Here is a 25,106-nt window from a genome sequence, read left to right on the forward strand (position 1 = left end):
CTCCTGCAAGGGTCCAGGGGGATGCCTTCCTAGATGAATGGCCACTTCTTTTCACACATTCCCAGAGATCTAAGCTCTGAATGGAGATGCAGCTGGGGTAAGAGCTCAACATACAGCCAGAAACTAAAATGGTGGACAGGATCTTCCCTGACCCAGAGCTCCTATGCTGCCATACTCTGCCAAGGTCCTGCCATCCTGGGAACCCAAGTCTCTATCTCCGACATCTTCCCTTTCCGAGGTCACTAAGTCATCCCCTTCTAAGGCAGCGCCAAGAAACTGCTCTGGGTCCAGCCCAAACTTTAGTAGCCATTCACTCACATGCTGGTAAACAACTCACTTTGCAAATTCAAAGGGCATTCTAGGGTGGCCTGAAACCATTTGGTTTCAGTCTTGAATGGAGGAATGCATCCCCGCAAATGTTGTGTCTATTTGATTAGCCAATGAGTGCAGCACAAGTTTTCTAACTTTATTTCAATTAACGCAGCATTGCCAATTGCTTTCTTTGCACTAACACTACAATATCTCCCTTTCATAGAAGATTGATTTATATCTATTTCTGGATAGCATCAAATGTGCAGTGTACTACCTTCAGGTATGAGGAACATTGGAGATACCAGTGCATTTTAATATTGGGCCTTTTGACTTGAAATGGAACCCCCTTGCCTCCAGATAATTTAGGCCTCAGTGTACGTTCCTGATTCCCACAATAGTTTGACTGAACCTTATTGTTTAGTAGTGAAAGGCAGCGGAGGAATGCCGACAACTGCCAATGGTACGATTTTAGTATATCAGACTAGTGCCAAATATGCTCTTAAGTGAGATAGCATTAGACGCTGTGAAACAATTTCTTAATGTGCACATGCGGCGCTTTATTTGAAATGTGTCTAAATCACATATCTGCTGTTGGCGTGTCTTTAACCTGTGCACATCAGAAGCATAGATGTGTCTGATGTGATGTTGCAAGCATGAACGACGCATGCGCGAGCCTCGTTTTGGTCCGCGCATGTGCATACACAATAAAGAACGTCCGTGCGGGCAGTTGCCGCCGGGACGCCGTAAGGCACACACGCGTGTCCTGTGTCTCCTTGTGTGGATGCGTGTGAGCGAGTGCGTGTGCGGGGTGGCCCGAGGCACGGACCTGCCCACAACATCCAGTATATGGATAGCAGGGATTATTAGCAAATGGCAGAGGCGCTCTTACAAATCTCACATAACACAACATAACATGAAAGTCGTCTATGCCATTCCAATGAATAAGATCCTGGAACCATGATTTATACGAAAGCAGGTCAGTCCATTTCCGTCATAAGGATATTCTGCGGTGAGCAAGCAGAGACAAGCCTATCTTCTCATTATCACAGATAGATCTTCAAAGAAGCCCAGAAGACAACCCTTAGGAAAGGATGAAACATTTTGCATTTAGCGGAGACCGGCACCGCCCCCCTCCATCGCACTTCTTATTACTGCACTTGCACAATCCGAATGTCAAAAGGCCTAGTAGGACTGGTATTGTTATCTTTCTCCCTTGTCCCCCCCCAACTTTTTTTGTCTTGTGGTGCCTTGAAACACCATTTGCTGTATAGGCGCCTTACAAATATCCGATAAATACATAAATAATTCAATAAATCAGGGCCAATTGCATGGGAGAGGCATCAGGCTACAAACCACGTCCCAGTATGTGAGTCTGACACCCATACTTAAGAAGACCAACACATTTGGGGATTGGGGATTTCTCTGGACTGTAAATTAATCGGGATGGAGCCTTTCCTTATCTAAAACTGAACCAAAGACTGGAGGTTTGAAGGATCCCTTCCTCAATAAGATACTCTAGTGTTGATGGTAAATTTCTGGAACATGTCACCAGGGAGATGATTCTTATTTTCCTCATTTCTAAAAAGCCTTCCCCACATATTCTAGCACTGCTATTATTTACTATTCTCCTGTCCAAAAATATTTGGGGGAAGTGCTTGATTTTAGTCAGGTTGAAAACCTCTGAAAAGATGGATATGTTTAATGTGTCTCTTGTTATTTATTTATTTATTTATTTATATATTTATTTATTTATTTTCATTTTTATTTATTTATTGGATGTTTATAATGCACCTATAGAGCAAAAGCTGTTTTAAGGTGCCACAAGAGAAAGGGGTTGGGGGGTGGGGGGAGGAATGAAGAATAACAAAAGAAGGTCCTGGTAGGCCTTGTTTCATTCAGATCGTGCAAATGCAGTAGCAAGAAGTGCAGGGGAGTGGGAAGGGGGGGGGAATTTCCGGTCAGAGCAGAAAGCGTTAATGCTAAGATGGGAAGGGAAGAGTGGAGAGCACGCAAGTGCTAGGGACGGAGAGGGATGCGGTGGAAGAGAGCCCCTGAGCTAGGCAAGTGCTACGGGGAGGTCAGGTGGACAAGTGCCAGGACAAGCAGGGAGTGCAGGGAATTAGGGTCCACATGCTAAGTGTGAGGGGGCTGGATCGGGCTCAGTTGGGGTGTAAGCCCCACCAGACGAAAACAGGGGAGAGAGCCCAGTAAGGCAAGTGTAGATTTGGGGTAGAGGTCAGGGGAGAATGAAGTGCTGGCGAAGACTGGGCGAGGAGGGTGTGCTGGTGCCCTGTAAGACTCAGAAGGAACCAGGCAGCCAGTCAAAATGCAGCAGTGTAGGACATTAGAAGGGGAGGGGCAGAGGGAAAGAGGAAGAGAAAAGGAGGGTCTTAAGAAGCTTCCGGAACTTAAGGAGGTCTGGCTCAAGTCTGAGAGGGGCAGGGAGGCCATTCAAGAGGGATGCTCTTGCGCAAGAGAGAGATCTACCCCCCCCCCCACATTCTGCTTGGAAAAGCATCTGAGCTGAAGAGAGTTGGAGCTAGAAGACTGAAGGGCTCTAGCAGGTGGATATTTAGGGAGAGAAAGTTGGAGGTAGCTGAGTCCTCAGCCCCAGAAACCCTTATGGATGATGCAGAGGGTCTTGAACCTGATCCTCGCAACCTCCGTGAGCCAGAGGAGGGATTGCATGGCTGGAGAGATGCAGTCCCTGGGCTTGAGGCCAAAGATAAGTCTTGCAGTCCTATTCTGGATGAGTTGAAGGGGCAAAGGGAGGATTTAGGGAGATTGAGGAAGAGGCTGTTGCAGTAGTCCGCCTAGAGAGGACCAGAGCTCTGGAGACATTGAGTTTCTGTGGGGAAGGTGAGGAAAGGGAGAATGCCTCTGAGGAGGTACAGCTGATAGTGGGCCTTGTTGGCACGGTCCATGACATGAGGAGGGGAGGAGAGTGAGGAGTCAAAGATGACACCAATGTTTCTTGCCTCACAAGAAGGTGAGGGCAGGGGACCCATAGAGGGGGCCAGAGGGTAGGGGGGAAGGAGGGAGCTGGGGTCCCAATGAGAAGGATCTCAGTCTTATTGGCATTAAAGCAGAGATCATTGGCAGCACACCATGCCTGAAAAGCAGTAAGACATTCAGGGATGAGAGAGGAGGCCAGCTAATGGCTTTATACTGATAGCAGACACACTATTAATTGCTGTGAAATATCACAACCAAGACTGCAGTATAGCAGTTTATTTTTTTGATTGTTTAAAAAACAGACCTAGACTGAGCAGCGGAACGCTGTGCAGAGTGAGTGTTGCCAGCACATGGGATGGTATCTTTCAACAGTAGTGCAGCACTGAGAGTTGAGGTCTGTGCGTCAGTACACAAGTCCATTGGAATCCTTGGCTCTAGACCAATGAACTGAACCACCACTTAAAGGTTATTCATTCACTCTTTTAATCTAGGGCAATACATTCTGATCCGCCTACCTATGTGGCATAAAGGCAGTAATGATACTGAGGGGTGTTCAGCAGCAGTTAATCCTATTATGGGCATGTGAAAAATGTGAGCAGGGTGATTTGCAGAAGGCATGCGTTGGGGCCTACGGGAAAGCATTCCATGAAGGAGAGATGCGTTTTGTATCAAAAACACAGCATGGAAGCCAGAATGGTGGGTTCAGTGTGCACGATGGGGAGAAACCATGGCTGAAAACATCATGGCATATTTCAAGACATACTCCTGCAGGATCCTATGGACCTCAGGAAACCATTTCTCTGCCTGTTGGACCCTGGGATTGAAATTAGGTAATATCAATATTTTAGCTCCCTTGTATGTTAATATCCTTTGCTACTAGCTATTTTCACAATTAGGTCACAATCTTTCTCATTCAGTATCCTTGCAAATATCCGGTCAGGTGGCCTGCCTGGTACTACCTGTGGCCCAGCACACGACATACTTACTTGATGAAGAAGAGATCCCACAGTGGGGTCTCAAAGAAGACCAGAGAGGTCCTTTCCTAACAAGATTAGCGGCATGCCAATCTGTGTGGACTCTGGCACGATGCCTACAACCCTAACATGATTCCTGCAAGAGCACCTCTCCAAGCTCAAGTTCTCATTGTTTCTCTCCAAATATGGTCCAGTTTTTTTTATTTATTTGAGCCATATCATCTTCTAGTGATCCCACTCACTGCTAGGCCTCATTCATTTTGGATGGAAACTCTTCTAAGTGTGCCAATTTATCAGGCCTTCAGGCTACTCCATCAATCCAGGGTTTAACTCCTCGTCATATTCCTTAGGAGATGCTCCATCCCAGCAGTGTCACTCCCTGGTGTTTCCTCACAGTTCCCTTTATTACTGTGCTCAGTTGTGTGCTTCTGCTCTGTATGGTTATTCAGCTTGGATTTCTTTTTTTGACGCTTGGTCCTGATTCAGACCGCAGACTCTCAACAGTACATTGCATCTTTAGCTCCTGATGACATCATGCTGTGTTGTACTTTTTATGTTGTGCGATGATGGCACACAGACAGTGTTCTGCCGTGTCAGGAATGAACCAATCAGCTTTTAATTAATGTACCACACTGCTGATTATATCCATATTATCTTTCAGTCTGAGCTCACCGAAGGCATAGCAGTGCTGGTGGGAAGCAATGACAGGATTCAGGCCATTATAAGCCAGCTGGAGGAAACCTGCAAATCTGTAGAGGTGAGCAGAGCATGCTGTTGGACATTTGTAACTGTTTTTCCAAAACAAGGAAACTAAATTGGTTTGCAAATTCGCTAAAGAAGATGTGCACACAATCCAACTCCATTTCACCCAATATTAGTACACTCAGCGTGAATGAGATATTGAGCCCGATCCATAAAGATCAGTTTGAAGCAAACCAAGTGGCTCCCATGAGCATCTCTGAGTTGCTCCTGCCACCTCGTACCTGATTCAACAAGCCCAAAGCTGGATCACATACGGGGCTGTCTGGAGAACCTTTCAGATGCTCTTGAGTGAATATTTGTGAATTTCTTAAGCCTGCAAGCATCTCCAATTGGATTAGTGGCTTTTGCCTTCTAGTAAGGACATGTGCTGGAATTCAGAGGTTGTGTTATGAATTGCAAAGCAATGAATACCTTAACCTTGCTTTGAAATATGTTTAGCGGTGATTGTGCACCTTTTCTACCCTTCTACCGGGTGCTTACAGCCGTCCTCTATCTGCTTCACAGACTTCAAACTGAGACCTCCTGGTCTTCAGCTCAGTTCCCAGTCTTTCCAACATAATCCTTGTATCACCCACGGCTCAAGTCGAGGGTACGCATGGGAGGACCAAGTCCTCCACTTTTGTCAGCTGTACCCCCCACTTTTTTCACAGGGCACCTTGATATGCTAATTTCTGGTCACGCCACATTCATTTGCTATGTGAATGAGTTCCCCACCTTTCCCCCCACTGTAAAGCATCTGCTGGTTGCCTTTGCCAAACTGGAAATTCGATTCTGGGAGCTACAGGGTGCTTAATATTACCCACACCAATGTCATTCATTGTATTGAACTCAGGAGAGTGAAAGACTTGTAGAGGAGCAGCCAAGTACCCCCACCTCAACCACTTCAACCATATTGCATATCTGTTGGGAGCCAGAGTGTGTGACACGTGTGGTACCAGTAAGAATACCAGTATCAAAGAGAATCCTAGAAGCAAGGTTCCCATTGAGGAAACCATACTTGCATATGATAAAATATGATGGTCATTTGAATGAAATCCCAGAAGAAGCAGAGTATATTAATGGCCAAGATGAATGGTGAGGTCATGCAGAATCGAGCTGACATGTGAAGAAGAGATGCAGAGACAAGAGAATGAAGATATTCTATAAGGCATCAAGAAAGAATCAAGGATAAGTGACATCTTGGGATCAAGGTGAAGAAGCTTATGCCATAGAAACGAAGATATCAAGTTGTTTTACACATGTACAGATGCAAAGAAACGTAAGCAGACAAAGAATTCTTGAGGTTAGCTAAGTAGTGAATAAGGTGCGGAATACACCAGCATATACATATATGCATAAAGAATAAAGAATTGATGTTTCCACTATGTGTAATAGCAGAATTGGACCAAAAAGGAAGGCCTCATTTTCAGTGTGTTGCAGTAAAGAAAATAAATTAATTAAAAGTGAATCACGGAAAGGCGAGGTTGAATGAGCCATGAAGCCAAGCCAAGAAAGTCAAGGTCTTATTAGGCTGGAGTAGGCAGGCATTGGATACAAATTGTGTGAAAGAACAAAACTCTTGTTCAAAAGGCATGAACCAAACAAGGAAGACATCAGAGGTCTATTAGAAAATAGTATTTTAATACACAAGAAGCTAAAAATCATAGTCTACAGTCACGAGGACAGATGAAGTTGGACGGACGAGATGGTCACACCTAGGCATGAGGGCAGAGCGTGCCTTCACTCCCCTGAATTCTCCAGAGCTAAGAACACTCCCAAGGACAAGTTCAAAGTCTTAATTGTCAGCAGACCACTGAGATGATGATAGATGGATATGCTAATTGGTGGGAAGCTCTGTTTTAGACGAGCTCATCAGCACCAGGAAGTCCAATTTGCATGCTGCTAGACGTAGGTGGAAAAGTACTGACGAAGGTTAGAGTGCAAGCTAATTGTAGGGGCCACGTAATTAGGGGTCCTATAGTTTGTGTAGCCAATAGGACGTTGTGTATTTAGTGATGTCTATAGTAGCCATTTTTGAGGAGAGGGCTTTGTTGCCCCACCTGATGTTAAGAAGCCTATCACTTTTACTCATTGTCCCATACTAGTATAGAGTGTACACTTAGATATAAGTCTTTTTCAAGGCCGTTTCAGTTAAGGGGTGGACTTCAAAATGCTGTTAACTGGTCCTCCCAGATAAGGGCGCTAGGGGGGCTGGATAGCCGATCGTTGGCCGGGTCCGGCGAGTTCGTTGTGTGCGAGAGTTCTCGGAAATCCGTGCAAAAGCCTTGAAAAAGACTTAGGTTGAAACGCGCGTCGGCTGTGTAGCGAGTTACCATGTCAAAAAACGTGTCATTCATTTCTACAATGATGTTTTCTTTGGTGCTAACTAACCAAAAATAAACAAATTAATGACTATGACCTGACTGGACCATATAATTGATCAAATCGCTCAACAGCGACCATTGGACCACCATACCCTACCAGCGCCCAACTGATCCAGAGTTTGTCATCCCCATATATCTAAGTGTACACTCTATACCACATTTCTCACAAATAAATGGGAACCCCGGAGTTGGTTCCTCGTCAAACCAGGATTCAGGCTGCTGGTCAGATTCGGAAACAAGAAAAGAGGAGGTGCGCACGAGAAAGGGAGTCCAGCCACGATTAACTCCACCCTTGCTAAAAATTTACACTTAGATAGTTCCTTAGACCCAATCACATTTGCCACTAGGGTTTTGGAGTTTGCCACGTAGGATGACGTTGGTAAAACGCAGGTAGAACGTCACTATGATGATTTTTTGCTCGCACCTTGCAACACTTGTGTATAGGCGCGTTATAAATGCCATATCATATCATTACTTTTTCTGAAATGCATTGAGAGAAATTGCTATGCGACGTCGGATGATGTCCATTGTACTCCCTGTTTTAGATAATTGATATTAAAACAGTTATTCTTTTTGCCACCTACCTGAGTCTTTTCGATTATTGATGTTTGAATAAACTCTGCATCCCCATCCATCTCAAGGGTATTGCTACTCATCTTAAAGGGCTAGAGATCACCCAGTTCAGACTGAATAGGTCCTGCCAGTATTCAAAGCTGTGATCTACCAGTGTTACGATGTGCAGATGGTCATTTAAAAGTAGTCGCGACAAGCTGGTCAAAAGCTATTTCCACTTTCTGACCAAGAGAGGAACTACAATGTTGAAAACGTGTTATATTTACCCAGCCTCTAAATTTTAGATATCTGACTTTCCGTAGCTTAATCATTGAAGAAATAGGAATTTGATCTTCATTTGCTCAAATACAGAAATGCCACCCACAATGGAGCTTTCTATTGAAGCACATCGTCTCCACGCAATATTATTTATCCAAGGTGAGCTTGTGAACATGTGAGAGCGGGTGATTGGACACTTGACAGCAGGAAAATTGTTAATTCTCAATTCCACAGTACCATACTTAACTTACACATACACCCTAATTTCCTTCATATCAGAAAATGAGTTGGATGGTACATGAAACATGTGAATAGCTTGATGTCACTCACCAGTGTCATTTTGGTTAGGTTTCCTCTGTGTGTTCCACGGCTCTATGAAGGGAAATGTAAAGGCTCTCCAGGTGCTGCTGATTCTGGTGTGGGAGTAGAGGCTTGAAGATCCTTGTGTTCAGAATCTCTTCACTGCTGTGCCTGACTGGTCACATGGTTGTGTTCTAGTGGTAATGTTTTTCCAGGACAGTAAAAGGCAAGGAAACACGGGAACCACCCGGATCCCCATGCTTTTTACCTTGCCGGATGGAAAATAGCCAAAATGTGGTGGAGCAAACCACATGCATGAGCATGCATGCAAAGATGGTCCGCCCTGCTCGATTTAGCAGCTCATCCAAAGTTAACTTTTTGAAGTTAACAAGGAAAATTCTCTTCCTGAATTTGAAGGATTGTCCTTTGTAAAAATATGTCTTTTCACTGCAGGGCACAGGCCACGTGTAATCTGACTGGGGTTTTCACTTGATCTTGGATTCTACATTTTTACAATTCAAGATGAATTGAACTTTGATGCCAGTGAGTCCAGCTGCTCGCAGCTTGATGTACTTCACAGCGAAATGTGTTTTGACAAACAATGATTGATCAATTAGTGAACTTACAAAGAGGGCTGCGGTCTGAATCCATGGATCTCCTCTTACAGAGGAACTGCTGCTTGGGCTGTGATAGCACAAATCCCAAGCAGACACTTTGCTGCTTTTTTTTAAATATCTGAGTTTGATTATTTGATTATTTGATTACTTGAGTGACAGCCCAAGAGGTACGACTTGCATCATTGTCAATTGTCTCAGACCTGTCTGAGAGTTGGCTCGCTATAGAGGAGTTTGATCTCGTGTCCGAGCAGCAAACTGTGAAGGCCCATTATACTGAGTATTGAAATGACTTATACTCATACTCGCTGGGGATGCATGGCAATTTGCCTTCTACATTTCATGTTTTGCTGTCCAGCTCATACTAATGCTTATTAAAATGAAATATATTCGCATTACTTTCCATGCAAAGAAATGGCTGTCTGCGGATATCTAGAGGCACAAAGGGAAGAGCTACAATCCCTCTAGCTGGTGCCCATGCCAATGCCCTCTTACAGGCAGTCAATAATCTGCATAGAGATTTAGAAGTAAGCCATGCCACATTAGATTGCACTCAGCAAAGATCCACCAAAGATCCACCTGCCATCAGTGTTACAACGAAATGTGACCATGATCCGTGAAGCAGAGTCAGAGCCACCAGAAACGAGTTGCTTAATCGGCAGATGCAAGCATGATAAATCCATATGTCAATGAAGGATGTTCCCAAGACTCTCCCTCCTTCCTGATGGGCAACCTGTGTAACCAGCCATCCTCCCATTCCTGTTATTGGCCTGTGGAGGATCCATCTTCAACAGCTGGGTACAAAATGCAGCAAGTCCACAGTTGACATATTACGAAGTCATCATGAAGCAAGACACAGACAACAGATACACTTTCTTAACTAAAAGAACATTATTTGATATGTCAGGATGGATTAAGGCGTAACTTTCCCTATGCTAAGGCGGGGTTTTCCTACCTAAAGATACTGTCTGTGTCAATAAATTCATCTCAAGATTCTGTCTGTGTCCAAAACCTATGCTTGCCCTCAAGACTAAAGATATATATTGTGTAGGGGCGTGGCTTGGCAGCCATGGAATAGGCTGCACGCATCCTGAGCTCCAGTATCCGACAAATGATCCAATTGAAGCGCAATCCTTTAAACCTTGCGAACCGATGAGCAAAGATGCAATATGCTCCATGAGATTGAGCGCGCCTGGATGAGAGTGGTTTCATACAGCTGGGACATGCACAGCTAAAGTTATGGATGATAGAAGCTCCGGTCTACAACCGAGGAACTAAAATCAAAATGGCCGTCGTCCCCTGAACAAAGGAACCTTGGAGAACGATATAAAAAAAAACAACAATTGCGAGATATCAAAGCCTTCCCCAAGCGCAATCTGCAGCAATCGAGGTGGAAAAAGCTCAGTGGGTACGGACAACGCTAAGAGACTGCGTAAAGAGAACACTGGCACTAACACGCGGCATCGGGCCCCCTCGGGAAGCGGAGGTACGGAGAACGGACTGTTGCGGAGGCGCATAGCAAACAGGCAGCGGAGGCTGTGTTGTCATGATCTCTGCTTCCAAAAGGTCAGGGTTTTCCCAACTCCCTTGGAAGCAGATCCATAACCCAGGTTCTGAGTGCCAACCAGTCCCAATTGGGACCTTCTGGAAGCGCCGGGCTCATAATGCTTGGGTGGACTTACCTGCAGCAGACCATGCTGCTTACTTGCCTGCCAGTTGAGCCTCTGATCCTCTTCTGTTTGGAACTACTTTTCCTGTTGGGTGGGGCTGGAGCCACTCCCTAGATTTAGAACACTGGAACTCTTCTGGAAGGCAGGAACTCTTTTCTTACCAGGAACTCTTTTCTTACTTAGGCGTGGCTGTGGAAGGAGACACCTAAGCACTACAGGAGGCTATTTAAACCACACCCGGTGGATGAATCTTGCTTTGCGTTATTCTGCACCCTCTGCAGCAGGACGCTCATCGTGTCTTCTGCATCCAGTCCTGGGCCTAAGGAAAAAGGCTTACCATCCTGAATCCAGTCTTCAGCAACACCTATAAAGACAAGAAAGAACAGGTTAGCATTCCGGCATCTGAAAGGCAAAGGCTTACCTACTCTTCGTGCGCTCCGGAGGTCTTCATACTGCATTCCGGCATCTGAAAGACAAAAGCTTACCAACTCTTCGCACGCTCCGGAGGCCTTCGGCGCTGCATCCGCATCTGAAAGACAAAACAAGGTGCGTTTAAAGACATTGGGGAACTTTAATACTCACGTGCCATTACTCCTTTCCACATCTAATCCAGTGGGTATTCCGGCACCCTGCAGCCGCTCCGAACTCGTACCTGCAAAATAAAAAGACAGTTAGAGCGCATCGTGAAACAGGCAACAAGCGCTTACTCACGTGCTTCCAGGCGCTTCTATTCATCACACGGGCTCCATCTTCAACTCACTTCAGCCCGTCATCCGCCATCGCCGGAACCCTGCAAAACAAGAGACATCATTACTAAAGACTTTAAAAAGACATTTGAATGACTCGAAACGTACAGTTCGTGCAGTAAACGACGGACAGCAGTCCTCTGAAGTCAAGAGGCCTGTGCTACCTATCCAGTGAAGAAACTGGCTACAGCACCCTGCCCCGAGGCAGATGGAGAGCTTGGCATTCACTTACCTAAGGTGAGAGCGTTAACCTTTGGGGGTCTACAGGAGAGGAGAAGAGGAAAGAGATAGGAACACCCCAATAACCCCAGTTCATTAACCCCATATTTTCTATCTGCAGACATCTTACTCTACACGTCAGGCATACAGTGCACAGAGGTCCAGCCCAAAGAGCCAACCGGGTGCTACACATCACCTTTGAAGATACGGTAGTCGCCCAGTCAAGACCGGCGCCTCTGCGAGAATCAGGTGAGCGTTACAGAACGCAAAGCCTACCGCAAAACTCTCGCCCAGGCGCTATGGAAACCTCGGATACTGACCCCCTAGCCCGGTTACTTGGGGAACTAAGGGCAGAAGCGCATGCAACTCGTCAGGAAACGAATGCTCTAAGAAGGGAACTAATGATTTCCAAGGAGAGAACAGACAATCTTGCTAGACAAGTGCTACAGTCACAAGCCGGACAGACCCCGTTACCCGCATCAGGGGCAAATCTTCCTTCAACATCCTCTATGAATCCAGTGCAGATCAACCTACCTGGGAATGTACCTCTGGCCCCGCCCGAGCGATTTTCTGGTGACCCAAAGAGGTTTGCAGTATTTATCAATCAGTGCCGGTTGCACTTCTTATGCCGGCCAGCAGCCTTTCCAACTGATCAAGCTAAAGTAGCTTTTGTACTTTCGTACCTTAGTGGCAATGCGGCAGACTGGTCGATCCCTCTAGTTCATCAAGATGATCCGGTTCTCCATGATTTTCAAGCCTTTCAGCTTAGTATGGAAAAACTGTTCGCAAGACATTCACAGGGGCAGGCCTTGGACAATGAGCTTCTTTCGTTGCGACAGGGTAATCAAGACCTTTTGGCTTATATTGCATCTTTCAATAGACTAATAGTGGAAACTCAATGGCCTGAGGACAAAAGGATTACGCTGTTTTATAGAGGTCTACGTGGAGAGCTCAAAGACGTTTTAGCCCAAGTAGTGAATCCCCCACAAGACTGTTCGGATTACATAGACTTGGTCGTTCAAATAGATCACAGGCTGCAGAACAGGAAGGCCGATCGTTCCAAGTTTGATGCTCGAGTATTTTCCAAACCGCCAACTCCTTCCAAAGGAGTAGACTCCGGGGAACCCATGCAAATAGGGGGTCTGAAAGGTCCTCTAACACAACGGGAGCGGGATAGGAGGAAACAGTTGCAATTATGCCTATATTGCGGAAACTCAGGGCACTTTCTTCGAGACTGTCCGGTGAAACCTGCCAAGAAGACAGTAGGAGCTGCAGTTACCAAAGTTACAAACTCTGAGCAGGGAAACGACCTCGCCCGACAAGAATAGAGGTCCTCTTGCCGAGCGTAAAAACCAGTTCCGTGACCTCGCATTTCGTGATACCTATGGTCCTCATTAGCCCTGATAATCCGGATCGATTACATGCAATTGAAGCTTACGTCGACAGCGGTGCCATCGGCAATTATGTGGATCATGAAATGGTTTTGAGGATGAATCTAACTCTTTGTCCCAAGGCTGTAAAGGACGTCATTACTACGGTGGATGGTACGGAGATAGCCTCCGGGCCAGTAACGCATACCACTCAAGAAGTGACGCTAGTAAGTCAAGATGGACACCATGAGAAGATCGTGTTCGATGTGATCAAGGCCCCTCAGTTTCAGATTATTCTAGGAATACCTTGGTTAGAGAAACACAATCCTCTGATCGATTGGCGAGCAAGAACGGTCCAGTTTCCAGAATGTGTCTCTACTTGTCACCCTCCACCTGGTGTTGCACTGGCCGCAATTTCTTCAGAGACTCCCCAGTTACCTCCCGAATACCTAGAATACCAAGATGTTTTCCGGAAGGATCAGGCTAACTCTCTACCTCCTCATAGGTCTTATGACTGCCAGATAGACCTGATACCTGGATCTACTCCTCCTTGTAGTAGAATTTATGCCCTCACCGAGCCTGAGAACCTTCACCTTCGACAATACCTGGATCAATACCTGGCAAATGGGTTTATTCGTCCTTCCAAGTCCCCTGCTTCTTCAGCTTTGTTCTTCGTTCCAAAAAAGGAAGGAGACCTTAGAACTTGTATCGATTATCGCTCCCTGAACCAGATCACCGTTAAGAACAGATATCCGTTACCTTTGATCCCTGAACTCCTGGACCAAGTCAGAAAAGCATGCATATATACAAAGCTGGATCTTAGAGGAGCTTACCACTTGGTACGAGTAAAAGAGGGCGATGAATGGAAGACGGCCTTCCGCACCAAGTATGGGCTATTTGAATATCAGGTCATGCCCTTCGGACTTTGCAATGCCCCGGCCGCCTTTCAATATTTTATGAACGATGTCCTCAGAGAGCTCATAGATGTATGTGTTGTTGTTTACATTGACGACATCCTCGTTTATTCTTCATCGGAATCTGAACATCGGAAACACGTGAAAATGGTCCTCGAAAGATTGCGTCAACACAAACTTTTCGCTAAGTTGGAAAAATGTGTTTTCAACGTGACTGAAGTTAAATTCTTGGGATTCATATTATCACCTGGCGGAGTGCGTATGGATTCAAAGAAGGTTGATGCAGTTCTCAAATGGCCATCACCATCCTCCGTAAAAGGTGTGCAAAGCATGTTAGGCTTCGCTAACTTTTACCGCAGGTTTATCCCCGAGTTCTCTCGAATAGTCCAGCCCATCACTGCCTTGTTAAAGAAAAACAAACGTTTTGAATGGTCTACCGAGGCGGAACAAGCTTTCCAGGATTTGAAGACTAAATTTATCTCTGCACCAATCTTAAAACACCCTTGCCCCGAACTCCCCTACATCGTGGAAACTGATGCTTCAAGCCTTGCCATGGGGGCAGTTCTATCACAAAAGGACCCGGTAACCAATCAGTTGCATCCCGTGGCATTTTGGTCCCGCAAATTCTCGCCTCCTGAAGTCAATTACACGATTACTGACAAGGAACTTCTGGCTATCAAGTCTGCCTTTAAGGCTTGGCGGCATTATCTGCTGGTGGCCCGACACACCGTTACTGTGATTACGGATCACCGAAACCTGCAATATTTGAAAACCGCAAAAGCCCAATCCTCTAGACAACTCCGTTGGGCATTATTCTTTGCCGAGTTTGACTTCATAATTACCTATCGACCTGGTACAAAGAACGGTAAAGCCAATGCCCTTTCTCGGATGGGAGTGGAAGAACACTTGATCAACCCTAAACCTGTACCAATCATTCCCGAACAAAGAATTCTGGGTGTAATCGCCACAGAATCCATAGAGGAAGTTAAGGATAAAGCCAGGCAACTTGTAACTCCAGCAGATATACAGAATTGGCATCTGCAGGGAAAGGACTTTGCAGTAAAGGACAACTTATTGTATTTCCAAGAACGATTATACCTACCCAGCACAGATTTACAGAAAAAAGTAATCTCTTGTTATCACGACTCTTTAATGGAAGGTCATCCCGGTATAGCCAAGACCTCAGAAAAGATCAAGCGCTACTTCTGGTGGCCGTCTTGGAAAAAAGATATCAGAGACTTTATAATGTCCTGTGGAGTATGCGCCCAAAACAAGAGTCAAAAGGAAAGACCAGCAGGCCTCTTACGCCCTATTGACATCCCACCTCGCCCTTGGCATACGCTTTCTATGGACTTCATCACCGATCTACCTCCATGCTCCGGATACAATACGATTCTAGTAATCGTGGACTTATTCTCCAAGATGGCGCATTTCATTCCGCTCAAAGGCTTGCCAACAGCAGCAACTCTGGCCCGAGAATTTCTCGAAAACATCGTCCGACTGCACGGTTTTCCTTCGGTTCTAATTTCGGATCGAGGTAGTCAATTTATTTCTCATTTTTGGCGAAGTTGCTGTCGGTCGGCTCAAATTGATGTGAGACTATCGACCAGTCACCACCCTCAGACCGACGGACAAACCGAGAGGACCAATCAAACTCTGGAACAGTATTTACGCTGCATGCTGCAACAAACTGAAAAAACTTGGAAAGATATCCTTTGGATAGCCGAGTATGCCTACAATAACTCTGTCCATTCGGGAACTGGGAAAACCCCGTTTTTTCTTTTGTATGGCAGTCACCCTCGAACCTCGGAGTTGGATCCCCTCCAAGATCTTGAAACACCAGCAGTAGACTACCTGCATTCTACAATCACCCAAGCCTTTAAGGAAGCTGTTTCTCACCTTCAAAGGGCTAAAGAACAATACAAGAAAGGAGCAGATCAACATCGGAAGGAAGCCCCTCACTATCAAGTAGGGGATCAAGTCTGGTTATCCACCAAATATCTATCTCTAAAAGGGCCACGCACATTCAACCCAAGATACCTTGGTCCCTATTCCATCACTACCATAGTAAACCCAGTAGCGGTCAAGTTGGACTTGCCCCCGCACATGAAGATACATCCGGTCTTCCACGTCTCTCTATTAAAACCCGTGCAACCTCAAACCCGACTAACCAAATCTCCAAAACCTATCCTAGTGGATGGAGAACTCGAGTTTGAAGTCAAAAGCATTCTGGACTCCAAGATCTCCAAATCTAAACTATTCTACCTAATTGACTGGAAAGGCTACGGCCCCCAAGAGAGATCCTGGGAACCTGCTGAATATGTCCACGCTCCTCGCCTAATCAAAAGATTTCACCGAACATTTCCTGACAAGCCAAAACCCCCGGAGAAGCCCGGTTTGGGAGGGGCCTTGAAGGGGGGTACTGTCATGATCTCTGCTTCCAAAAGGTCAGGGTTTTCCCAACTCCCTTGGAAGCAGATCCATAACCCAGGTTCCGAGTGCCAACCAGTCCCAATTGGGACCTTTTGGACCCAGTCCTGGCGCCAGTGGCACCAGGCTCATAAATATGCCCAGTCCCAGCGCTGGAAGCGCCGGGCTCATAATGCTTGGGTGGACTTACCTGCAGCAGACCATGCTGCTTACTTGCCTGCCAGTTGAGCCTCTGATCCTCTTCTGTTTGGAACTACTTTTCCTGTTGGGTGGGGCTGGAGCCACTCCCTAGATTTAGAACACTGGAACTCTTCTGGAAGGCAGGAACTCTTTTCTTACCAGGAACTCTTTTCTTACTTAGGCGTGGCTGTGGAAGGAGACATCTAAGCACTACAGGAGGCTATTTAAACCACACCCGGTGGATGAATCTTGCTTTGCGTTATTCTGCACCCTCTGCAGCAGGACGCTCATCGTGTCTTCTGCATCCAGTCCTGGGCCTAAGGAAAAAGGCTTACCATCCTGAATCCAGTCTTCAGCAACACCTATAAAGACAAGAAAGAACAGGTTAGCATTCCGGCATCTGAAAGGCAAAGGCTTACCTACTCTTCGTGCGCTCCGGAGGTCTTCATACTGCATTCCGGCATCTGAAAGACAAAAGCTTACCAACTCTTCGCACGCTCCGGAGGCCTTCGGCGCTGCATCCGCATCTGAAAGACAAAACAAGGTGCGTTTAAAGACATTGGGGAACTTTAATACTCACGTGCCATTACTCCTTTCCACATCTAATCAAGTGGGTATTCCGGCACCCTGCAGCCGCTCCGAACTCGTACCTGCAAAATAAAAAGACAGTTAGAGCGCATCGTGAAACAGGCAACAAGCGCTTACTCACGTGCTTCCAGGCGCTTCTATTCATCACACGGGCTCCATCTTCAACTCACTTCAGCCCGTCATCCGCCATCGCCGGAACCCTGCAAAACAAGAGACATCATTACTAAAGACTTTAAAAAGACATTTGAATGACTCGAAACGTACCGTTCGTGCAGTAAACGACGGACAGCAGTCCTCTGAAGTCAAGAGGCCTGTGCTACCTATCCAGTGAAGAAACTGGCTACAGCACCCTGCCCCGAGGCAGATGGAGAGCTTGGCATTCACTTACCTAAGGTGAGAGCGTTAACCTTTGGGGGTCTACAGGAGAGGAGAAGAGGAAAGAGATAGGAACACCCCAATAACCCCAGTTCATTAACCCCATATTTTCTATCTGCAGACATCTTACTCTACACGTCAGGCATACAGTGCACAGAGGTCCAGCCCAAAGAGCCAACCGGGTGCTACACATCACCTTTGAAGATACGGTAGTCGCCCAGTCAAGACCGGCGCCTCTGCGAGAATCAGGTGAGCGTTACATGTGTCCCCCAGCGACGTGGACACTGCAGGCGATGATTTGTGCGGACCGGAGTACTGGGGAGTGCAGCCTGGGGCAGCATAATGCGGGCGGCATTGGCAACATGGCGAGGCTAAATTAATGACTGGTTGGAGCCTCCGTGAGATGCGCTGCAGCGGGGAGGCGAGTGGCCTCTGGCGGACCACGGAACTCAGCCGAAACAATAAATAAGAAGCCGAGGACTGGCATGCCCTGCGAGACTAAGCTCGCGCAGTGGATACAGCTACAACAATGTTGCAAGTAAGATATACGAACAGCAATCCGCATGCAATGTAATGTGCAGGCACTCCGATATAAATAAATTGCTCCCCAAGGAGGTCTGTGTGGCGAAAACTTGAATGAGGGACTGGCATTCAGCGCACATACGGCGCTTGGACTTTACCCCTGTTTGCTGGCAACGTTGAAGGCGTTTTGCTGCTGGCAGAAAATCACGTGGCGTAATAGCATGCCCAGCCACAGACCTGCAGCAACGTAGGGATCTGCATGGAAGAGACGGTGCTGTGTTATGCAAACATCACGGATTGCAGTAGCAGAGCCTGGGAAACGAATGGCACGAGATGAGTAGCCGCATATGTAGCATTATGCGAAGAGCCAGGGGAGCTGATACACTGTTACACTGAATTAACAATGGTGAGCGAGCTGCGCTGGGCGAGCAGGAAGACCGGCACGGCTCATATGAAGCATTCCCACTCGCAATCGTATGCGGGTGCCAAGATGGGAAACTGAAAGTAACTCTTACCTGCCACTCCGCTGAGAGGAAGAAATAACCCACAAGAATGAAGCACCATATCGGTGTCCCACGGACACGGATGCCGGCACTTTGATCGAGCGGATTGGAGATGACCTCCCCACTCTGCTGAGACCCATGCCATGAGGTCTGACCCATAGAAACACGTTACTATACTTGACCCAAAACCCCCAGTGGCACAACGGAACTCGGAGGCAGGGGACTGGGTTAACACACATTAACTAATACTGGCGAGGGCAAGAAGGCAAGACAGGGAATAGGATTGTGAAAGAAGCTGGTTTACTAAGGGTGTCCGCCAGGTGAAAGAAGGAAATAAAGGCGGTAGGCACGCTAAACGCCAACACCTGAATACGGGCCTTCACCAATGGGATTGCACGGCACAGGACACCACACAAGCCCGAGACTCAGCAGCGGCGGTAAGAGAGGCGCATTTAACGGCCCCAGGAAACAAGCAAAGTAAGCTATAGATTACTAAGGCTGTAAAACATTGTATGAAGAAACGTGCCAGACCAGGGAGGACCTGCATGACCACTGACACCGGCTCATAGAACAGAGAACGCGCAGACGACAAGAGGTCCTGCCAAGAGCCCGAGAGTGCCTAACGGCAGAAATAGCAGCAGTCAAAGACGTGGGGAGACACATTCCACTCGGGGCACAGCATAGAGAGTGCATACTAACGCTTACTGCAGCCCCCTGAGGAAAACACTCTCAAGCACCAACTATCCCTGTGGCGCTATAGAAGAACGGGGAAGCAGGACTCGTACACCACAGAAGAACTAGACTCTGGTATATAGACAGGGCTGCGCAATGTCGATAAGAAGAGTCAAGGCCAAGAGCAAGCAGCCCACAATGGACGTTTTTGCTAAGACACAACTGGCCTGGCACAAGGCGCGGTGGCCGCGTCTGTAGAAGGTACCCCGGCAAAAGAGGACCGTCTGATCCTAACAGCCATCACTGAGTTAAAAGCTTCATGGGGGACAGCAATGGCGGACCTGAGGACTGCCCTGGAAAACAAAATAGATGCACTGGGAATAGAGGTCACCTTGCTGCTGCAAGATGTGAGAGCACTGGCGGAAAGAACAAGCGGCCTAGAGAGCGCGGTGAAAACCAACACAGAAACCAGCGCATGCAATGCAAAGGAGGCCCACATACTGAAGCAACAGGAGGCTAACCTCGAGAACCGTGCGGAGGAGGCTGAGGGAAGGGCGAGACGTAACAACATACGTGTGGTCGGCCTGCCGGAGGGAGAGGAAGGCCAGGACCCCGCGGACTATGTGGCGAATATGATCCTGCAAGAGATAGGAGCCGACAAGCTTTCACAAGGATTTACTGTTGAACGAGCGCACAGGGCCCTGATGAGGAAACCACGACCTGGAGCCCCCCCTCGGGCAATAATAGCTAAGATCCTGAATTACAAAGACAGAGAGAAGATCTTGAAGTATTTTCGCAAAGGTGGAATGATAAAGAGGGCATATGCAAACATCACGGCATATCCTGATTATACCATGCTGGTGCAGAGACAGAGTTATAGCTATGTGGTGGTCAATAGGAGACTGCGCATGGCTGTAATCAAGTTCATGCTTTTGTATCCTGCGAAACTCAAAGTCCTGCATAAAAGTAGGACGTATTTTTTGATACCCCGGAGGAAGCAGCGGCATGGCTGAATACGCAGGGAAGCCCAAAACGAGATGAGGAGCAAGATCGTGAGGATCACGATAAGTGATGGGGATATATCATGTATAATAGCAGGATGGGTGGGGGGAGGCCTGGAGAAGACAGTGCTATGGATAACAGGGGAGGGGCGAAGACAGATAATATTGAAAATTGTAACATGGGATTCTTGGACTTGTTGGACTTGTTGGACTAGAATATAAGATGCACAAGTAAATTGGGTAGCACTAAGCACGCTGAATTAAAAGCAAACAGGAGCAGCAGGATGGATGCAACCTACCCCCTGGAAGTAGTAGTAGGACACCCATTAGGGCGACTTCACCCTGCTGAGCTGCGAGTACAGGCTATTGCAAGAAAAGGGCTAGATGCGGGGGTGCCTGAGATCCAGGGATGGAGCTGGGCAACAGTTGGGGAGGGTGTTGGGGGGGGAGGGGATGCAGGGGAGTGAGTTGGGGCAGGGAAGGGAGGCGGGAGGGAGGGAGGGAGGTTTGGGTGTTTGATGTGTTTTTAGTTAGGGGGAGTTTAAATTGGGAAAGAAGCCTACACGGAAGGGAAATACTGTACTTGTGATGGGAGAAGCAGGACCCTAACAAGCCATGGGGGATCTTAAGATAATTACTTGGAACGTCAGGGGTCTTAATAGCTATCTAAAGAGGAACAAGGTTATGCTGTACCTACGCAGACAGAAAATAGATATAGCCCTGCTGCAGGAGACTCACCTGACGCAGGATAAGATGGAGATGATCCGGAAGAAATGGAGGGGGAAAGTGGTGGGTGCATCATATTCAGCTTATGCTAGGGGAGTGATCATCTGGGTGCCGCTGCATGTCCCGTTCCAGCTGTTACAGACGATAGTGGAGCCGGAGGGAAGGATGGTCATAATGAGAGGACTGGTGGAAAACAGGGAGATAAGCATTATAAATACGTATGCCCCGAACCAAAACATGGCGGCATATTTTAGAACCTTGTATAGCAAGCTTAGCACGTGCGTGGGAGGGGTGGTTATTTGGGGAGGGGATTTTAATTGCGTGTTAAACCCTAAGGTAGACAGATCCGATGGTAAATTGAATAGACCTGCCCCAGCCACTAAAGCACTGCAGACATTGCTGGAGGATTTCGGGTTCGAGGACGTATGGAGATCACAACACCCCCAAGAGAGACAATATTCGCACTATTCAGCTCCACAAAACCTACATACTAGGCTGGACTATATGTTTGCCACACGGGAGCTAATGACAGAGATTACCCAGACGGAATACAAAGCAAGGGTCCGCTCAGACCACTCGCCGTTAATCCTGGGGTGGCAGTATCAACCCCCGAGAGCAAGGATTCTGACATGGTGCCTCAGAGAAGAGGCGCTAAAAGATACCATTTTTAGGGAGGACATGAGGGAGGAGATCATAAACTACTTTGAGATCAATGCTGGTAGTGTGGATTCAGCGGGCACGCTCTGGGATGCCTTTAAAGTGGTGATGAGGGGGGTAGCTATAGCAAAGTCCAAAGGGCTACAAGGAGGGGTCCTGGCTGAACTACAAGATAGGGAGAAGGAGTTGGAAAGGGCGTTAAGGGGAGGAGGTAATACAAAGGAAGACAATGAGAAAATACTTAGGCTGCAGCAGAAATGTGCGGGGCATTGGGAGAGACTGTGTAACCTTAACTATAAAAACTACATAGAGAGACAGCACGCAGGAGGGGACTAACCAGGAAGAGTCTTAGTATGGTTATACAAGAGTGAGACCCCCAGGCCCATAATCAGAATGATAACGGGTGAAGATGGGAACATAGTGGATGCCCAGGAAGGAGTTAACCAGGAATTTGTAGAATATTATTGACTCCTATACGGAGATAAAGAGGAGAGCAATCGCACAGAAATAACAGAAACACTGGAGGACATCGAACTGCTGCAGATCAGTGCTGAAGAACGAGAGGAGCTGGACGCTCCGATCACTTTAGAGGAATTAGAAGAGGTAGTGGGGCAGTTGCTCACCAGCAAGACTCCGGGGCCTGATGGATTCCCAAGTGAATTCTATAAAACATATAAGGAAGAGGTGCTCCCCCCGCTCTTAGAGATGCTGAATGAAGCATATGAAGTAGGAAGGCTGCCAGAGTCCCTCAGAGAAGCGATAAGTATACCGCTTCCCAAGACTAATAAGCCTTGTCACAACTGTGGCTCATATAGGCCCCTATCAATGCTAAATCAGGACAGTAAAATACTGACAGCTGTCTTGGCAAACAGACAAAGGGGGGTTATTGGTAAACTAATACACCCAGACCAGACTGGCTATGTCCCAAACAGGAACATATCCAATAATCTTAGGCGACTCCATCGAGTCATTGAGCATGTAAGTGAGGACGAAGGCGAACTGGCAATTGTATCGGATGCAATAAAGGCCTTTGACTCGGTCAAATGGCCATGGCTGATGACGGCCTTGGCTGGTTATGGAATGGGGTCCGGGTATCTGCAGTGGACAAAATTGTTATATAGTGAGCCCTTGGCAAGAGTTAAAAGAGGAGCAGTGATATCAGAGAGGTGGCAACTGCGCAGGGGCACTAGACAGGGATGTCTGTGGTCTCCTATGCTGTATATTTTGGCCCTGGAACCCCTGGCGATATACCTGAGACAACAGTACGACACGATAGCCATCACCGTGGGAGGGGAACCACACTTAATCTCCTTGTATGCGGATGATACGTTGCTGTATTTATGACACCCGGAGGAAAACCTCCAGTACTTTCTGGAGGTGATGGATAGATATGCAAGGCTGTCTGGTATAGCTGTAAACCCCCAAAAATCTAGCATATTCCCATTGGGTAGGTATAAAGGGATTCTGTTAAAACAGCTACCGGTGCTACAGATACCATGGGAGGTTAGCACATTTCGATATCTTGGGATAGATATATACCATACGGTGGATGAGGAACATCAGAATAATACAGAGGTAACGATCAAGAAAATTGGAAACAGCATGAAGTTCTGGGTGAAACTATCTTTGGCAATGATGGGGCGCAGGGCAATGTTGAAGATGGTGGTCCTACCTAGACTTTTGCATTACTTTAGGAACATACCATACCTGATACCAAGGAGGTTCTTTACTAGGTTAGACGGCATATGCAGGGACTTCCTTTGGCACGGAACGAGAAATAGAGTGGCCCTCTGGAAGCTACAAAACTCACATGAGAAAGGGGGTATAAAACTGCCAAATTATGAAATTTATTACATAGCGAGCCAGCTGCAATATGTAGCTAAATGGCTCTCTGAAGAGACAACTTCTGAGTCCAGGCTGTTTCTAAAGGACTGTGCTCCATACTACCTAAAGGAAATGATGTGGCTGCCAAAGGCAGATATGGAAGGGCGCCCAAAGATGATGATACTTGGGTGGAAGATGTGGCGCAGGGCTTGCCAGCTGAGGGAGAACCCATTCCTGTGTTCCCCGCAGGTACCATTAGTGGCGCTGGCGGGTAGAGAAAAGCAACTAGGGATGATGATTAGGAAACACTGGGAACCGGTAGGGATAGCAAAAATGGGTGACATAAGGCAAGAGGGGACTATAATAGACTTTGAAGTGTTGGGGGAGGAAAACGGGTTACACACAGGCCAGTATATCACATATCATAGAGTGGTGCGAAGAATCAAGGAGACATGGTCTGAGGTAGTACTAGGAGAAGAACCAGACACCACCATAGATACGATATATGACATAGCAGAAGGGGACATGAGATATCCAGAATATATGAGATGATGATGTCCAAAGTGGGAAAGGAAGTGGCACAACTGAGACGGGATTGGGAGGAGGAAGTGGGAGCCCCAATGAGTGATGGGATGTGGGAACGGGCCCAAGGGTATCACAAAAAGGTGTCAAGGAATGCAAGACTACAACAGGTGCAATTATATATTACACATAGGGCGTATATGACACCCCAGAGAATAGCTAAATTCAAAAATGCAAGACGGCAAGCATGTCCCAAATGTGATGAGGAGAATGCCGGAATGGTGCATATGTTTTGCTCATGCCCAGTCATTGAGCGTTTTTGAGGTGAAGTGACACACAAGCTAGAGGAAAAATGCATCAAGATTGTGGTGGACACAGTGTGGGCCTGCTTGATAGGAGGGTTTCCTAGATCACGTAAACTTAAGCATGTGAGCAAACTAAAAGACTTAGCGTATGTACTCGCAAAGAGGAGAATCGCTATGGGGTGGAAGGCATGCCATAGACCACGACTAGAAGCATGGTGGAAAGATTTACAGAAATGGGCTGCAGCAGAAACTATGGTATGGCAAGAAGCAAGCAATGTCGGGGGGGAGGAGGAAACAGAGACCCTGATGGCCTGGAAACTACTAATAGCAGAGTTATTTGGGCCAACGCGAGACCCAACGGAAATCATGGAAGAATAATCCCAATTACAAGGTGCAGTAACAGAACATGATTGGGAGTAGGCTCGAAAGGGGGGGAGGGGAAGGGAGAAGCGGTGGACATGATGAAGCAACGTATGTTTAAGATGTTATTTTATGCACTGCAAGTTTGGTTTGTATTGTTTGTTGGAATAAAATTAATATATTTTTTTTTAAAGATATATATTGTGTAGGGATGTCAGCACCAAAATAAACAGTGTTCCAAATAAAGTTCTAAGCTTCTTCCATCTCGGGCTTGGTTCAGCTTCCCTTTTCCCAAATTCAAATAGTTCCACAAAAAGGACTTGGGGTTCCCTTCCCCAAGTGTAACAAAGTTCCAGGATATCTCAGGGTTTCCTTCCCCAAGATCAACCCAGTTCCACACAGTTCAAGTCT

The 25,106-nt window shown here is 46.9% G+C and overlaps 1 protein-coding gene across 3 annotated transcripts in view; it reads left to right on the top strand.

Annotated features, from left to right (window-relative positions):
- The window catches only part of TRIM55 (tripartite motif containing 55), a 508,360-nt gene that overhangs the window by 131,281 nt on the left and 351,973 nt on the right, over window positions 1–25,106 (top strand). For all 3 annotated transcript variants that reach the window (XM_069621126.1, XM_069621125.1, XM_069621127.1), the window contains one exon: window positions 4,903–4,998. In XM_069621126.1, the coding sequence (XP_069477227.1) occupies window positions 4,903–4,998 (96 nt within the window). The remainder of the gene's footprint in view (window positions 1–4,902; window positions 4,999–25,106) is intronic.

Source organism: Ambystoma mexicanum, chromosome 5q (assembly GCF_040938575.1).
Source record: "Ambystoma mexicanum isolate Mex_15411 chromosome 5q, UKY_AmexF1_1, whole genome shotgun sequence".
NCBI lineage: Eukaryota > Metazoa > Chordata > Amphibia > Caudata > Ambystomatidae > Ambystoma > Ambystoma mexicanum.